Here is a 17,867-nt window from a genome sequence, read left to right as displayed (position 1 = left end):
TTGCGATCAAAGCTTCTAAAATTGTCTTAACAAAAGATGATATTATCTGCTATGCGACGAGCTACCTGAAGGAGAGTAGCACTTACCAAGGAGTCGACAACAAGTTGAAGATGAGGTAACAAAGGAAGATGACCCAGATTTCAGCCATGGAGGAAACTCCAATTTTCTTGGGGATGATGCAGAGAAACGTGTGATCTATTGCTTTGGAGTTTTCTAAGGTGTAGAAGAAAATCCTGACGGCATAAATGAGGTACTGCATTGATGTGCTAAATGTGAAACTAATGCCTAAGGGTTAGTGAACTGAAATGAATGTTTACATGACAAAAACTAAAAGAGGCAGAGGCCAACCTGAAATTAAGGGTGTCAATCGGTACGGTTTCGGTAATTCGGTACTGTATCAACTTTGAATACCGAAAACCAGAACCGTACCGCACCGTTTAAATTCAATGCGGTACGGTTTCGGTATTTACAAAAACGGTTCGGTACGGTTTCGGTATTAAATCGGTACGGAAAAACGGTTTAAACACGGTATCTAATGCGGTACAATTTTTATACGAATGAACTTATGGCACTTTTGTTATTAGTTCATTAAGATCCTAATGAAATTGTGATCAACTAATCAATAGAATTTGAAATTAACAAAGATAAAACAAGTAGATCTAATTAATAGAGACAAAACAAGTATATCTAAGAAGAGGAGTGAATGATGGAACGAAAAACTGAAATAGAGAATTAGGGATAGGGTAAAGGTAAAGTGTTTTAATTGTAAAATTACAATTTATATCCCTTAATTTGGTACGGTACAATTTGGTACGGTTTCAGTACAAAGCGACGGTATGAGTACCTAATACCGGAATCGTACCGAAGAAATTCGGTTTCGGTACATACCGTACCGAATTTTGAACGGTACGGTACGGTGCGGTTTTAGACGGCGCGGTTCGGTACGATTAAATGGTTTCGGTACGCAATTGACACCCTTACCTAAAATGAATATAGGAAAAGTAATAAGAAAGGATATGCATATGGTGGGGAGTGATCCTAGCTTGACCACAAATAGAGTTGCTTGACGGACAAAGACTTGTGTTGCCTACCCCTTATGGTGGGATTTTCCTATGATGCCTCTTCATCCACTGCTTTGACTCTTTAGCTACCAGTCATACGAGGAGTGGCACCAAAGACAACAATCAACGACCCAGAATTTAGAGAAAGAAGACGCAAGAAGTGCGATGTAGAGACAGGATGTCTCAAACTGTTGAATGCCGTTAAGTAATTGATTCATGTTCATCATAGTTTTGAAGACCAGCAACCACAGTCCAGCAAATCAGGCACATATTTCAATTGAAGTCAACTCTACCACAAGCTTCAAAGGTATAATGGCATTATACAGTAACATGAGAGGATCAAACAAAAAGACTAATCAAGACCAAGCAGCTAAAATGAGAGAAATGAGTTGTGCGGAGACTATTCTCAGAAACATGCAGCCAAACCATGTTAGGATATAAAGAAGGCCATAGGCCAACTCAAATCAAATGGTCCTGCTTACATTGCTAAACAATACCAGGTAAGAGAAAAAGAAATCGGCTCCATGAGCTGACGGAATTTCTGCAGCAGCAGCAAAGCACATGGTGAGTTGTAGATCTTGAGCCTTCCTCTTACATAACCAAGGTTTTGGGACCTCAAAGGAGACTCTAGGGCAACTCCAGTGATCAGGTCATAGATTTTCACATGGTATTCTCTTCAATGGAACCCATTTGTAACCTAGGGTTCCAAAAGAGAGGAATGGAAACAGAGAACTAGAAGCATGGCTCTGATACCAAGTTCAAATCTAAAGGTTGCAAGAAAACTAAGAAATCAAAGAGAGGAGATGCACATAGAAGGTTGAAGAAAGAGGAGAAGTTGTGCTAGAATGTTGTATTGGAGAGCAATGTTAGTTCTCCTCATCCTATACTACTACATTAATAATATGATGGAAGTTGCATATACATCCCTAGGGAGGTAAGTGTAAGAAAAGAAAAACATGTTAGAAAACAAGCTTTAAACAATCAAAGCAGTAGCTGAACTTGAAGAGAGAAAAGAGAGAAGAAGAAGAAAGAGAAGAGAGGTGAAGAACCAGCAGAGAAGGCCTGTGATTCTAGCTAAAGAGCTTAGAATCGCAGGAAGCTTGTATTTATAGTTTTCCAAGAGATCTAATACAACTTGAGAGACAAGTAATTGTCCTATAGAAAAAGAAATAAAAAATTAAAGCTTAAAGACAAAACTTACAATTTTCTAGCTCCTAAAATCTTTCCAAAATAGAAGTTCTGAAAATGAAAACTATCACCAAAATAGAAACAACCACCAAAATAGAAAGTGGAGTGAAAGAAGGCTGCTGCCAAGGCTTGCTCACCAAGGCAGCAACCTTGGATTCTGCGCAATTCTCAACAAAAACACAATATAAGTCAGATAATTAACAATCTAAATCCTAAAGCACCATTACTATACTAGTCTAATAAATATTGTGCATCTCAAAAGGAGGAGGGTCTCCTCCCTTGTCTCCTATGGCTGAGCCATGATTCCATGGGTTAAAGAGTATTTTGTGGGACATACTCGAGAAGACTCAAAATCCTTGGCGAATGTTGTTATGCAGGGTGATCTAGAGCATGCAAAGAGGATTTTTCACAGAAAGGTTCTCTTGAGGGAGGAGCTCTTGCATCGACTGTTGATTTGAGAGCTGGAAGAGGAACTCCTATGTTTGATGCACTATCTTATCTGCTTCTTTTCTTTTCCTTTTTTGGTAGGGTTTGGGTGAGGTTGGCTGGAGTTCAATAAACGATGTATTACCAAAGCCACAAAAGGGCTGGAGAAGAAAAGTGGGAGACTTACATGTATAAAAAGGGGGGGGGGGGGGGGGAAGCAGCAAAGCCAAAAGGTGATAGACTCTAAGAATACCAATGACATTGGAGTTACTAATAGGGGCTAATGGTGACTTTTTAAACCAGAAGAGTCCATGTATGGCTTCCAACCAAAATGGGAGCTGGGTGATCCCTTCAATTCCTCCCTATATAACCATAATGGGGAGAACTGAACTTTATGTAAGGTGATTGGTTGCCAGGTTTGACTATTCTTTGTTCTTCTTTGGGTGGTTCCCTTTTCAGCTTGATTTAGCTTTAGGTTGTTTAATGTTTGAGCTTTCTTCTCATATTCCTTTTTGTTTTGTCATCTTTTTTCTGGAGGGGGTGAGAGTTTCTCTGTTACTTTAATAAAAAAGATTCATGTAGCATCAGGTGGAAAAACCAGTTTGTGTATCTCAACAATATAGATCTCAATACACATCCTATTAATAACAACAAAAACCAAAGAAAAGAATGAAACACAAATAACCAAAGAAAGAAAAGAAACCAGGAACAAATGAACAATCGAAAAAGACCCCTTCTCAAAGATTAGAAATGTAACTGGTACCATGTCTGTCTTTGACCTATTGATTGAGGGGTGCTTCTTTTTGTATCTGTGATGCACCCTATTGCCCTAAATCATTGTGATGGAAGCCTCACTATCTTTGTATGCTTTTTCCATCAAGCGTATTCCCATTTGCATTGAAACTGTGGTTAGCAATTTAGCATTTCCAGATAGGGGAGTGTTGGTGCCAATGTTTTGTCTGGCCAATCTGGGTAACTCTGTATGAGGTTTAGTGGGTTCAGACATGACTCAAAGCCCAATATGAGACAGATATCTTCAATCAAGGGTTATAAACAGGAAACTAAATCCCATAATCTGGATTATGGGTTGCAGCTACTAAGAAGTATAAACTGGTTGATTCATTTTTTTCATGAAAGTCAGCTTTTTTAAGTTGGCTGGAGTTATGACCTATTAATATCTTGTTCCTGAGATGAAATCCCTTATGAGGTTTTTTGGCATTAACAGTTAACTAGACTTCAATCTTGATAATACTCAAATAATTAGTTCTCATGAAAGTGGCCAAACAAGGTTGAAGTCAGAACTGGTTGGACGAAGACAGAATACCTTAACTAAAACCTGCATTCACGTCAGACATAACCTAACCAGCCCATTTTGCCACCCAAATAACAAAAATTTTCCCATTTTCAGCGAGAGGAGAGTGTTAATATATTGTCATAGATAGGCATATGAAAACACCGCAGGATCTTTTGATGCAAATTCACCTCATTGCGTGCCTCCATGCCTTCTGCATTGTCGCCTCGAAAAAAATCAGCGGACTGCTGCAAGAAAAGTATAATCTATCAAGGCTCTCAATCCAATGACCATGGACATGAGAAAAAAAGAACACTCTTTTAGTTCATATTTCCAAAATGTTTAAAAAAAAAGTTACAGGACAGTTAAATAGTTAAACGTTGAGACGACACAAAGATAAGTCAGAATGCAATACTAATTTTTTATGAAGAAAAAGATGTACTTAATTTAAGCATAATCGAAACATTCTCCTTATAGCTTTCTTTTACTTTCTTTCAAGCAAATTTCTTTTGCTTATTACAAGAACCTAACCTGATGTGCTTATCCAGACCCTCTGTGCAATGGCATTTTCATAAATCAATGCCCTAATACAGTTGTATGTGAGATCATTTTAATGTACCACATTATTTTTATAGAAAAAAGAAACTGATTTCGCACGAAATGTCCTCAGAAAAACACTGAAAAACTGAAAACAAATATCAAATGTCAAACTGAGGTTAACGCATGAAATTTATAACACTGTGAATCACAAATTAAGCAGTCATTCGGCAATTGGCAAACAGTCGGATCCTTAAGCTTACCTGATTTGTTCCATGCTTGAGGCGACGATACTGTTACAGCCAAGATTTGAGTCTCGTCAAATTTTATTGTAGATTTGTGGTTGCCACAAGAGAAGTAATGATTAAAAGAACATATGTTATTGTATTAGGGGGGGAATTCACCTTCCCAATATTGAAATGTTTAGTATCATGTCCCAACCAGCGGAGATACCTTGTAAGTTTCACAGCAGTAAAGGTCTTGCCTCGGGCTGGCAATCCAACCTGAAAAATCAGAAACTTCTCAGGACATTTTTAGCAAAGAATTGACAGTGCATATTTCCCACAATACATGGGTCAGCAATTTATATAATGGAAAAGGCTAAGTAGAACAATATTTCCACTTAAACCATAGTATCTCCTACAAAAATACCCAGAACCAAGGAATGCATTGTGCATGGTCTTAATGCCAGCTGATTTTAAAACACATTCAAATTACTCTGATAGGGGACTTCATACCATAGATTTGAGTCCCACGGTCCCACCAAGTTTCCATCAAATTAAATGGGGGAAAATAAGCAAGAAAAACCGTTCAAAATGGAAAATACCAAAACAATTGCGAGATGCTTATCCTCCTTAGGTCCAAGCATCTGATCAGCCACAGCTCCAGCTGCAACGGCTCCAGCTGCTTCTGGCATGGCATTCTGACACTCAGAAGAAAGAAGATAATGTTAAAACCATCACCAGATTTTCAATTTAATCTTTCTCATGAAATATAATGTAATACATAAAGGAAGAAAAAACAAACTTGCAGTCCTGAACCACCAACCTGTGTTTCAGAATCTAGCTTCATATCCATGGTGAAACTATTTTGACTACATGATTTAGCTAGTCTTGGAGATCCCACACCCCTATCCACGAAGAGGCCCCTGTGACAGTCCTGCTTTTGCATGGGTGAAAATGTTTCCACTGTCTTTGACTCAAAAGAATCAGGCAAAGACTGAACTTTAGAAGGATCTGAAACAGTGACTTTCATTTCCTAAGTGAAAAGACACAATTAGTCACCACTGAATCCATAATGCATAAAGTCAACAAACAGGAACACAATGGCAGAAGACATAAAGTGAAATTATTCTACACAAAATGAAGAATAAGCAACATCATATAACATGCTTTATCAAGTTTGAGAATTACCAATTCACCACCTTCAACTTTTTATTTTAAACAAAAAGGGAAAGAAATAAATCACCCGACCATTAACAATCAGACTCTGATTACTTGCATGAGGACCATTTGAATTTTAATTCCATATACAGAAGCAGCATAAGAAGGGGGCAAGCTTGAAATTGTGACCCAGTGGTCACAGGGTTGACTATGGAAACTGCCTCTCTGCAAAGCAGGGGTTGGCTACATATATTATGAGTTAAAAGTAATGAAAGAGAGAAGTAGAAAAGGAGAGGAGAGTAAGACAAAAAACAACTTGGTGAAAAAATTAATCCCTTCTCCCCTCTCCCCCAGCCCCATATTCAGTTGATTGCTTATAATATGGGCAACTGCAAAAATACATCACACAATCACACTAAAGTAGCTGGGAGGTGAACAAGGAAAATACGATATGAAATAAACAAGGATGATCTACTAGTTCTTTTTCTTGCAAACTTGCCCTCCACACTTCAGTTTTGGTTCAACGATATGAAATATTCAATGTCATTCTTACATTTTTGCTAATCTCATAACATTATAAAATAAGAGGGATGGTGATCATGTTTCAAATGTAAGCAGAAAGGTTGACACATTGTGGCTAGGTAAATTTCACCATCAATTATTCAATAAGAAATGTTTATCACACAACAACAAATATACATCATTGTTATTGCTTTGCGTAACTTGTTATGTAAGGTTATGATAAGCATGCATTTACCATTATTTATTTGATTTAATTCCCCATACTTATTTAATTAAAGAGAGCTAATTGAATATTTTTGTGTATTTTTCAGGAATAAGGTGATTTTGGATATTAGAGATAATATGGAGTAAAGTTGGCAAATATATTAGATATTGGTGGATTTTAAATCATTGCATTCAATCTTGCTGCCCAAGAAATTATGAAAAGTGAGATCTTAGCCAAATTGGAAACAGGTGGAGGTCTAAGGAACAAAATTGGTAATAAATCTGAAAATCGGGTAAACAGACCTACCTTCAGTATTTTGGGCATATCTCTCTCGAATGAGCTTGGATTTCGATGATTCAAGATGCTATGGAACGATATTGAAAATATCTACAACTTTCTAGTTTTGAGTTTTTCCAAAATCCGAACGAATAAAGGTCGAATCTACGGGTAAAGAGAGGGGATTCATTGTGTGCGGGAGACATAAAAGAGAAGCCAACCACAGAGAAGGGAAGACGGCGAATGCGGCTCTCATCTCTCATTGCTGAAGAAGAAGACCACATCTCTCTCTCCCCCCCTATGTTTCATCTTTATTTTTCTTATGAACTTTGTGATAATGAGTAGCTAGTTCCTTTTCTTTGGGATGTAGATGAACCATGCTTATTTCATTAATTTGATTGTTCTATATCTTCTAGTTGATTGTGTTTGAGTTTGGCCAAAGATGTTCTATAGCTCAGCGAACTAAGCGTGCCAAGCTTCCGCGAAGGACAATAGTCTTGCGAAGATAGGGCATAACTAGGAAGACCATCCCTAATTTACTTTGAAGTGTAGAGTTATATCGGTTAGGGAAAAGCATTGGGGATTCGAAATCCCAAAGATCTTCACATATTCATAGTTTAAGTTTTTGCATTGATTAATAGATTTAGTTTAAATTTAGTTTTGTTGAATTCAATCTTAGTAACTTAGCCTTTTAGTTCCCCATAGTTCAACCCCGTACTCTCTGCTTGCTAGATTAGTATAGGATTTTATTTTTGATTGGTTAGCGACACGATCAGGTTATAACAAAGATCATTACTAATTGGTTGCAGCAGGTTGTCAGAGGTCCTGTTAGTGACTAGTGAGAACCAAGCTGCCTTCATATAAGAGAGATCCATTACAGATAACATTTTAATTTGTCATGACATTATCAAAAGTATTGAAAAAAAGGCTGCATCCCATTGGCGGTACCGAAGGTGGACTTACACAAGGCCTACAGTTCCCTCAGTAGGAAGTTCTTGATGGAAGTTTTGGGAAGGATGTGGTTCCCTACAATTTTCTTGGGATGGGTGAAGATATGTATCAGCTCCCCAATGTTCTCTATCCTCATTAATGGGAGTCCTGCAGGTACTTATCAGAAGGCAGGGGGATTAGATATAGTGCAAAGGAGGCTAGAAGGTTAAAAGGCTAGAGTTTTGTCTTATGCAGGATGGTTATAGCTGCTAAGGTCAAATCTGCAAGGGTGCTACATTAACTAGACAAGAATTCTTGGGCTGCTTGGGAATGTGATCTCCAAATTGGAATCCATCTCTTATAACCTTCTCTGGAGCAGTCCCTCCTTGAAATGAGAGATGCATTTATTGTCCTGGGATGTAGTGCGTAAAACAAAAAATGAGGGAGGCCCTAGGGGTTAGACACATAAAAGAGATGAATGACGCAGAATTCCTGAAACAAATTTGGTAGATAGCTTCCAAAAAAGACAGCATATGGGTCCACTGGGTTTTACTATAGGTGTCTAAAACAAGATACTATCTGGACGGTTAAGAAACCACACAGTTGCTCCTGGATATGGAGGAAGGTGCTAATGTATAGGGATAAAGTTAAACCCCTTATTCAGCACAGCATCGGGAATGGGAGAGGAACTTATATGTGGATGAATAATTGGTACCTGAGTGGCATCTTGATCAAAATATTTGGGGACAGGATTCAGTTAGATCCTGGTTCAATGCATATGAAGAAGGTGTCAGGTTTCTAATGAGTGGTGGGTGAAGGAACTGTACAGGCAATCCCAAAGCTTATAGAAAGTGTAGAGGATCAAAGTGCTCAATAGGTTGGCTGGTGGAAGGTTGTTTCATTCACAAATAATATCCCCAGACAGGCCTTCACTGCCTGGAGATGTCTTAGGGATATGCTTCCAACCAAGGATAATCAAGTCCAAAGAAATATCCGAATGCAATCACAGTGCAGTTTTGCTATGTTGTGAGCCTAATTTTTGTCTGACTTTGAAGATGGACCTATGCTAACATATTTTGGTGTGGCAACCTAAATGACCTAATTCGTGAGATTTGTGGTGGAAGCAGAGAGCTCAGAGCCCATCATTGATCTCGGTTTATGGTGGGGGTGCAAGGGTATGGTACGACCAACCCAATCGGTTGACCCGTTTACCTGATTAAAATCTATAAATATGTACCCTATGTTCTCCCATTAGGTCATGAGATTTGGAATTCTTGCCTTCGGGTTTTGGGTGAGAGTTTTGTAATGTTGCTCTAGTGATTGGTTGAGAGATGTCCATTATTTTCTTCTTCTACATAGTGAAAGTTCTTCTTTGCCTGTGGACATAGCACATCTCGTTGGTGTGCGAACCACGTTAAATCTCTGCGTTCCTTACTTTTTGTTTTCCGTTTTTGTTTGGGATTTCTTGGTGTTAATTTTAGCAATTTTGTGTTTGGATGGCATCGAGAACAGAGACCAACTGTTTTTCTAGTGTCATTTTAGCTCTTTGGCGTGGGGATGCATCATGCATTTACGAAAAGCTAACCAAGGAGAGAAGAAAGAGGATGCAGCTGGAAAAGGTAACCATTTAGATGTTGAACACCCTGATAGCCAATGGACCTATTGGATGTATAGCAACTCTGGCTTTCTGCTCTACCATTCAACATATTTGGTTTGATGGAAACTCCAGAATCTCCCGAAGCAACTCAAGGACGACAGACCAAATTGTTGCAGTAATAGTAGATAATGTTCAGCATAAGTGGGCTGTCAATCCACTTGCTTGTGAAAGAACTAACCCTTCCTACTACATAGCTGAGAAGGGGAATATAGGTTAAGTGGAAGTCTAAGCTGCCTAGAACTTGTTCTTGGTTCAAGCCTCCTCAACATATGCTTGCACTGCATTCAATGGGGCATAATCAATTCAGCAGCTTCTTATGGTGGTGCGCTAACGCATGAAGGGGGAGGTCCTATTCTGGGCCTTCTGGCTTTTGTAGGTAAGGGAGAACAGATTTCAGTATTAGCTATGGAGATGAAACCAATCTATGAAGGCTTGAAGATCCGCATACCAAAAGGATTGTTAGCTGTGTCTATCTGATCTATTTCGAATTTGGCAATTACATTATTAATGAGAGAATCCACAGGCTGTGGACAGTCCAACCTTCAAAAGAGGAATGAGACAGACGACAATTGTCCTTCATGTAAAGGAACTAGTGTATGTGTGCACTGTGCAGGGAGCAAAACCAGCCAGCTAATTTCATACTGGCATCCAGTTGACAAAAAACCAGGTGGAGTGGGCCCTAGTGATTTTCTAGGGGAGCTAGTGGACCTTATTCAAAAGGATGCAGAAGCTTATGTTTACTTTAGATGTAGTGGGCTTTGGGTCCCCCCCCCCCTCCGTGGAACCATGGGAAGGATGGAATGCCCTCCTTTGATGGAACCTCCTTCCCCCATTGGGATTTTGGGAGATTGCCTTTCATGTAATCCCCCTTTTTCTAATACAAAAACAACTTAGCAAAATAAAACTAGTGTTTTAATAGGATACAGTAGCATGACAGACGTCCTGATTGAGAGTCCACATGACAAACTCAATCAGCTGCGTCATAGTAATAGAAGTATTATCATACGTAAGAGAGAGAGAGAGAGAGAGAGATGGCCACATCTATACAATATCCAAAAACTGATCAACTAGCTCATAGGGCCATGGTTTGGTCAGCGCAAGTAGTCTCCTAGTATAGTCGTCCCAATTCACAACCTCTACCGAGCATCCTATTCATTGTAAGATCCTTAAACAGACAATAACTAGGAAAGCAAGTGACAAAACAGTTGTGAGCTGTGGTATGTTTATGAACAAATAATAAGTTAAACGGAAACTTAGGTAAATATAAGATAGAAAAGAGAGGAATAATGTGGTGGTGAGGCTGACAATTCCTTTTCCTTCAACATTAGTATGGGAACCATCAATAAGGATTACAATGGATAAGGATAGCTGAAAAGATGAAACTTTACCTGAGAGTCTGAGACACTAGTCAGGTAGAGATAGAGCTATAGCATTACCTATCTGAACAAAGGTGGTAGTGGGAGGCTGAGACTGAGACTAAAGTGCCTGGAACTGGGCGAAGCAAACATATTCTTCATCAGAAATTTTCATAGTCTTCCCATCAGACTATGGAATGGCAGTAGTAGATTAGTCTGGTGATGCAGTGTTAGCAACCTGAGGTAGCTATATATATATATCTACCACTATTGGAGAATAGAGGAAGAGACAAAGAAAAGAGAAGAGAAGAATGCAGCCGTAAAACAAACTATGTTTATTGATTTAAAGTATGAGAAGAGCTACAAATATATAGGGACATCCAAGTATAGCCCTCCTGATTCACAACCTCTACCAAGCGTCCTCTTCATTGTAAGATCCTTAAACATAAAATAACCAGGAAAGCAAGTGACAGAACAGTTGTAATTTGTGGTAAGTCTATTAACAGATAATAAGTTAAAATGGAAACTTAGGTAAACATAAAACAGAAAAGAGAGGAATAATGTGGAAGTGAGGCTGACAATTCCTTTGCCTTCAACATTAGTATGGGAACCATCAATAAGGGATAAAAATGGTAAGAATGGGCAAAAGGATGAAACACCCTAAGACACCATCAATAAGGGATACAATGGACAAGAATAGGCAAAAAGATGAAACACCCTAAGACACTAGTTAGGTAGAGATAGGCTGTAGCATCACATTACCTATCTGAACAAAGGTGGCACCGGGAGGCTAAGACTGAGACTTAGGTGCCTCAAACTGAGTGAAGCAAACATATTCTTCATCAGAAATTTTCTTAGTATTCCCATTAGACTGCTGACTGGCATTAGTAGATGGCTCTGGTGATGCAGTGTTAGCAACCTGAGGTGGCTTTTCATAAGGCTTCCAACAAAATCTCTCTACATGACCTAAACAACCAGTAGTGACAAGTCCTGACATTTCCTATAGTATCTTGATCCTTGTGAATTGCCCGGTGAATTGGAGTTCTGCCTAATCCACCAAACCCATGACCACGAGAAACTTCAGAACCTAACCCACCACCAGAGCCACTTTGTGGAGTAAAAGATGCTAGAGCAGAATTATTAGTGTAGCTAGATTTAAGTGAATTCTCTCCAGGAACATGATGTACTCAGGAAAAAGTTTAAAATAATGATGGTACCTTATCACCCCCAAGAATTCATGACTTGACAAAGTCAAATTCTACCTGAGTCCTCCCAAAAATCCCATAACAGCTAGCTGTTTCTGCTGGTTTTGCATCTCAAACACATCAGAGGTAATAGGTAAAATAGCATTTAACTCTTCATATATCTTCTTTAAGTCTACAAAACATTGTTTAACAGTCTACCTTTCTTATCAACCCTATAAAATTCCCGAGACCTCATAAATGCTGAAGATTGTTTAATCCTGAGTACGAAATATTATGATAATCCCCTAACTCTTTGACCGTGTCAATATGTGTTACTAAGTCAACTATGCTTTTCTCCATGGAGTTCAACATCTGTCTTAAAATTTGGCATCTACAATCTTTCATGTCTCTTTCCCAGTTGACACAGTGAGATGGTCTTCTTGTTCATGGCCTGTCAACCAACGCAGACTATCTTTTTCCACTGATGGAAATTAATGGTCCCCTCTAGTTTTTGTTCACCAAAATGGTGACAAGTAGATGTCAAAATTTCAGTTATAGTAGTCTTATGTTCAGACTTAACCTCAGAGATGATACTACTCAGTATAGTGCACACACAGAAACCCTAATCCTTCTTCCATCCAGGAATATAACAGCCTGACCAAGCTAGAAATATTCGGTAGCAAGAGTCAAACAAGGCAGAAAATAGCACGCTTCTTTTACCAGTCAACTGAAACACTTTGTCAAAATAAAATTAGATTTGAAAATACTATAACAGAGTAAACCAGCTTCAAAAACATTACTCCTCAATAAAATCTAGGTCTGCAACATTGTAGCAGCAGTAGAGCTAGTTAGAAATATTGTGGCAGGAGTAAAAAAGGCCTCAGATAAGAGTTCTGAATAGTTCCTATAACCAATAATCAGACCTAGTCTAACTGAAATCTTCAAATAAACAGAGAAGCAGCAGGATTTTCTTCAAAACGAACAAACAAAACAATAGGGCGGATCTGAATCTTCGATGTAGCAGAATTTTTTCCCCAGGTTAGCAGAAACAACTATTTAGAAAATTAGGGCAAAACTGAAACTTCACACAGGAAACCAAGTGGTTGTATGGAAACCATCCCAAATGGTTGATTCTGTGCTCATCCGTTTTGGGCACACACATGGGTAAAAATCTTGTATGGTAGTCCAGGTCATTCTAAGTGTGCTGGTTCAAGAAAATAGGATGAACCGAGTGTTTTGGGCACATTTTGCCCGTGCCCACGAAGCTCCAAATTGAAGCTTCTTAGGCATGGGCACTATTCTGAGAAAATGCGGGGCACAAAGTTGGGTTGATGCTGGCACAGGTAGTGATGGGGGGGCAATTGGGTCATTTGACTCAAAAATATAACATTGCCTTCTTTTAAGCCTAAAACCTCCATCATTGTTTGGATTCACTCAAACGAATGAGAAAGCAAGAAGAAGACGAACCCAAAAGATCTCCAATATGCATGAAGTTGCCCGTGAGAACGAAGAAAAAGAATCTGTCTATATAAAGAACGAAGAAGATGAACTTGTGCTGGTTAATCTCTCTGTCGCGCGACGAAACAAAGAAGACAAACTTGATCTAGTTAATCACCGCTAATGGGTACGTTGCCTTTGCAAATGATGCAAACTTGCTCAAAGGTGCTTGTGGCAAATACCTTGCGTCTTTCCCTCAGGGTAATGGAATTCATTAATTTCACTGATCCTTCTTTCATCACTGCTTCCCTTACTGAAAACTATAGTCCTTACCAACTTTACTCTGTTTTTACTTGGGTGTACAAACGCAAGGATAGGCAGAGGAAGACAGCATCACTTGCAGCAGGTGCAGGGGAGAACACAGCATCACTCGCAACAGGGGCAGGGGAGAGGACAGATGGCAACTCCCTATTGGACAGCAACCACTATTCTGCTGTGGGCAGAGGTGCAGAAAAGACAGTCCAGGTGGCAGAAGAAGACTGGATAGGAGAGTAAGAGTTTCTTCGAGTTTGTTACGAAGGTTGGGGGTATGTAAGGAGAGGGAGAGAAGAATCAGGGAGGAGGAAGAAAAGAAAGGAGCAACCAGAGCTTGCGGGGAGAGGGAACCTATCGGGCAGGGCAATGGGTCTGTGATGTTATCATTTACAGAGTTTAGTTTGTTTAATTTCTTATTCCAAGAACTGAATATCATCGAATAGAATCAGAGTTGTATCTATTAAAGGGCAAACCCAGTGCTGAAGCTCCCACACTATGGGGTCTGGGGAAGGGACTTTCTAGGCAGCCTTACCCCTGCTTTTTGCAAAGAGGCTGATTCGAACCCACGACCTCCAGCGCACAATGGAGAGACTCCACCATTGAGCTAGGCCCGCCCTTCCAGAGTTGTATCTATTCATGTTGATTATCAGAGTTATGCAATGAAATGAATGTTATCTTGTTGCTGTTCTACTGTTTTGTATTGGTGGATGTGAGTAGTTGTTGTTCCTATTTGTGATTTGGGGAAACCAAGGCCAACTCCCAGAGGGCCCTATCACACTGCAACAACTTTGTTTCTCTGCAATGAATTGGGTATGTCATGTGCAGATGATCAGCTGTTGTGTGTTCTTATCTTAGGCCCCTCTCTCTCTCTCTCTCTCTCTCTCTTCATGTAAATTTCATGCTTTGAAGTAACTTTTATTAGTAGAATTGTAATAAAGAAAGTCCTTACCTTAATCTTCCTCCAATGGAATCTACAGATTACACTTTACCATTAATTAAAGAAACTTTAGCCTCCATATTAACAAGGCAAGACTCAAGAGACAAGAGTTTTATTTTTTTATTTTTTTTTAAAATGCCCATGCATACCATACAAGATTTTTTGCCCATTTTGCCTTGGGCATGTGCCCATTATGCTACAAGCATACAAGATTTCAACAGCCAAAAATGAGAAATGGGCACAGGCACAAGAAAAGGTGATTCTTGCTCACTTTCAAGATTGCCATACCACCCCCAATTAACTAGGTCTTATCCAAAACAGTCTTTAACAATAACCGGACTTCAGAAAACTTGGAAAATTAAATTACTAGGATTTCAAACAATCTCCAATATATCATCTTACGAGAATACAATATGGTGTGGATCAACCAGAAGAGGTATGCATAAAGATTTTGCATCAAGGAGGAATCCTAGAATTCCATCTGTTTTCTGGATTTGGAGAAGTGCGGATTTTCAAGAACAGGAATCTTATGATATGTTGGGAATCTCTTATGATAATCATCGGTGGTCACTGGAATGCTCCCATACTAGCATAAGGTAGCCCAGGAAGGTAAAGATGGAAAAATACAATACCATACAAGATAAGTCACTGTCGCATTACACTAAGTACCCTAATTATATGAATATAACATTATGATTTTCATCAGACACTGAAGTTGTGGGAAGCCTTGTGCATTGGGCTTGCCCTTTTTCGTACGAAAGCACCATAAACGTAAGATACTGTCCTAACTATTTGTTTACAGATATAACATTTTACACTCATTTAAGATCCATGCATATATTTGAATGTTACTGCATCAAAATAATATATATACATGTGTGCGTGCATGTGTGATTATAGCATATAAATTAGCCAGAAGGGTTACCTTTCCAATTTCGGGTTGATCAACTGAAACACTAACAGTCCTGTTTGAGTCTGAACCACTGCTTGAGCAATCACTGTTAGAAAAGGTTCCAGAAGGACTTAATCGTTTTGGATTCTCTGCCATATTAGCTGCATAAACCAGGGCTGAGTTTGGGGATGTCACTGGAGCTGGAACAACGTATTGCTCCAGATCAAGCTCCAAACTTGTTGCAGAGACATTCTGAATAGAATAATTGGAAGAACAAACTGAAATGGATTAGTATAAATTTAGTAAGACATAAAGTTTACAACAGGTAAAGAAATCTACTCAACAAATATTATAATACATAGATAGTATTAGCATAGAAGAGCTTCATTTGAACCAAACAAATTCAAATCCATATTTTTTATCACCTTTTGAATTTCATCCACAGAATTTACTTTCAGTGAGTGTATGGGCAATATCCCTCCTGGAAAACTACATAATTATCCTGAAAAACCATCTCCAAAAGTTTTTGGGGACCAAATATGTATGCCAGAGTTACATGTAGAAGGCCTAGATAAACAAACAACATTAAGGGACAGTCAAGGTGTAAGGTATCGGCATTGGTTAATGTTTCAGAAAACGATTCCAACAGATGCAAAGAAACAAAAGATACACCAAGTGTACGCATGAAACCCTTAAGAAACAGATATATGACTAGCATAAATGGAAAAATGTTGTGAACCATAATAAGTCCTAACTAAAGAAGAATTTAGATCCAAAATAGAATGTTGGTCGGCCCAAATATCCATCATGTGGCAGATCAGTTAGGATCCAAATTTTGTGGACAGGTAACCCCTGAACCTTGATTATTGGTCAATTTTGAACTCAATCAGAGGTTTTCATGATAAAGCTTGGAAGATCATCATGTATTACGAACAAATGTGTGGCCAAAAACTCTAAGGAGTCTACCCACAAATTTACTTCTACTTACAATTGTTTATTTCTTTACCTAAATTCACTTTTAACTCAATGTTTGTTCACAAATTAATTACAACTAAACAATTGTTATGTCACCTTCTTTTCTTGCTCTTTCTCTTTTCTTTTCTTTTCTTTTTTTTTTTTTTTCCCTCCTTTTTTCAGTATCATAGACGAAGAAGACAATTGATAGAGGTTGTGAGTTTGGGATACTATCTATTCAAGGACGAGTCCTCTATGGCATGTTCTAGTTTTTAGTGCCACATAAGATTCATTGCCTGCTGGGTCATCCTTTATTTAAGAGTCTGAAATTATTAGATAGTCATTTGGTTCTGTTGCTCATCTACAGTGTGAATCTTGTCACTTTGGGAAGCTTCACCATGTAAGCTCCCCCTCATGTTAGTAAAGTCTGACCAACCTTTTCCTTTCGAGCATTGTAATGGATGGGGTCTGCTGTCTTGCTATTTCAACTTTGGTTTCATTACCACAATACCATGTTACTTTTGTTGATGATTATTCCGAAGTTACCTGGATAGATTTAATGAAAAATCGTTCTAAATAGCTTTTGTGGCCTTGTCACTGAAATGCGTACTTCGTTTGATATTCTTGCCAGTATTTTTCAAAGTGATGGTATTGTTGATTTTATGGTCTCTAATGGTATTACTCATCAATCTTCTCATGCTTTCGCCCCTCAATAGAATGTCGTAATGGAGTGGAGAAATAAACATGTAACAAAGGTCACCTGTTCTCTTTCATTTGAAATGATAGTGGCCAATCCCTTCTAAGTGATGTCATTTTGGTTGTCTATTACCTTAATAATCGTATACCTTATTCTATTTACAAGGTGATCCTCAATATTCTGGGTTACTGCCGTCTGCCCTTTTTATTCGAGTTCATCATCTGGGGTTTCTGATTTAAATCCCAGATCTGTTAAGTAACCGAAAATTGATTGTCTTTGTAAGGGAATTGACCTAACTACCCTTAGGGAGACTGTTCGGGAATTGACCCAACTACTCTTGGAATGTTTTTGATGATCACAAACACATATAATTGAAAACTAATGATCTCCATATGTGTTTTAAGATAGAAATATTCATATGCAAAACCAAACGCTCAAGCAGAAAGCATACATTGCATGGATGCAGTCCAAGCATTATGAAAAGGTTGACCTTAGGGACTCAAGGTGTGGAAGATCAGGACATCCCATGTGCAAATACAAGCTCAATTCTGTAACTAGAAACCCAGCCCCTTATCCCCCGCCCCCACACCAAAAGAAACGATATAGATGGTTTCTATTTTC

At 38.7% G+C, this 17,867-nt stretch overlaps 1 protein-coding gene across 2 annotated transcripts in view; it reads right to left on the bottom strand.

The window, feature by feature from the left end:
• The window catches only part of LOC149007719 (6-phosphofructo-2-kinase/fructose-2,6-bisphosphatase-like), a 77,948-nt gene that overhangs the window by 58,680 nt on the left and 1,401 nt on the right, over nt 1–17,867 (bottom strand). The window contains exons 4-9 of one of the 2 annotated variants that reach the window (XM_089166557.1): nt 15,629–15,847; nt 5,551–5,760; nt 5,330–5,425; nt 4,908–5,006; nt 4,767–4,796; nt 4,158–4,214 (exon numbers count right to left, since the gene is read on the bottom strand). In XM_089166557.1, the coding sequence (XP_089022683.1) occupies nt 4,158–4,214; nt 4,767–4,796; nt 4,908–5,006; nt 5,330–5,425; nt 5,551–5,760; nt 15,629–15,847 (711 nt within the window). The remainder of the gene's footprint in view (nt 1–4,157; nt 4,215–4,766; nt 4,797–4,907; nt 5,007–5,329; nt 5,426–5,550; nt 5,761–15,628; nt 15,848–17,867) is intronic. The other variant, XM_089166558.1, reaches the window with a different exon arrangement.

The sequence above is a fragment of the Hakea prostrata genome, chromosome 8 (genome assembly GCF_041222555.1).
Source record: "Hakea prostrata isolate BN-2017 chromosome 8, UWA_Hpros_2, whole genome shotgun sequence".
Taxonomy (NCBI): Eukaryota; Viridiplantae; Streptophyta; class Magnoliopsida; order Proteales; family Proteaceae; genus Hakea; species Hakea prostrata.
This window is presented reverse-complemented; position numbering and strand designations above follow the sequence as displayed.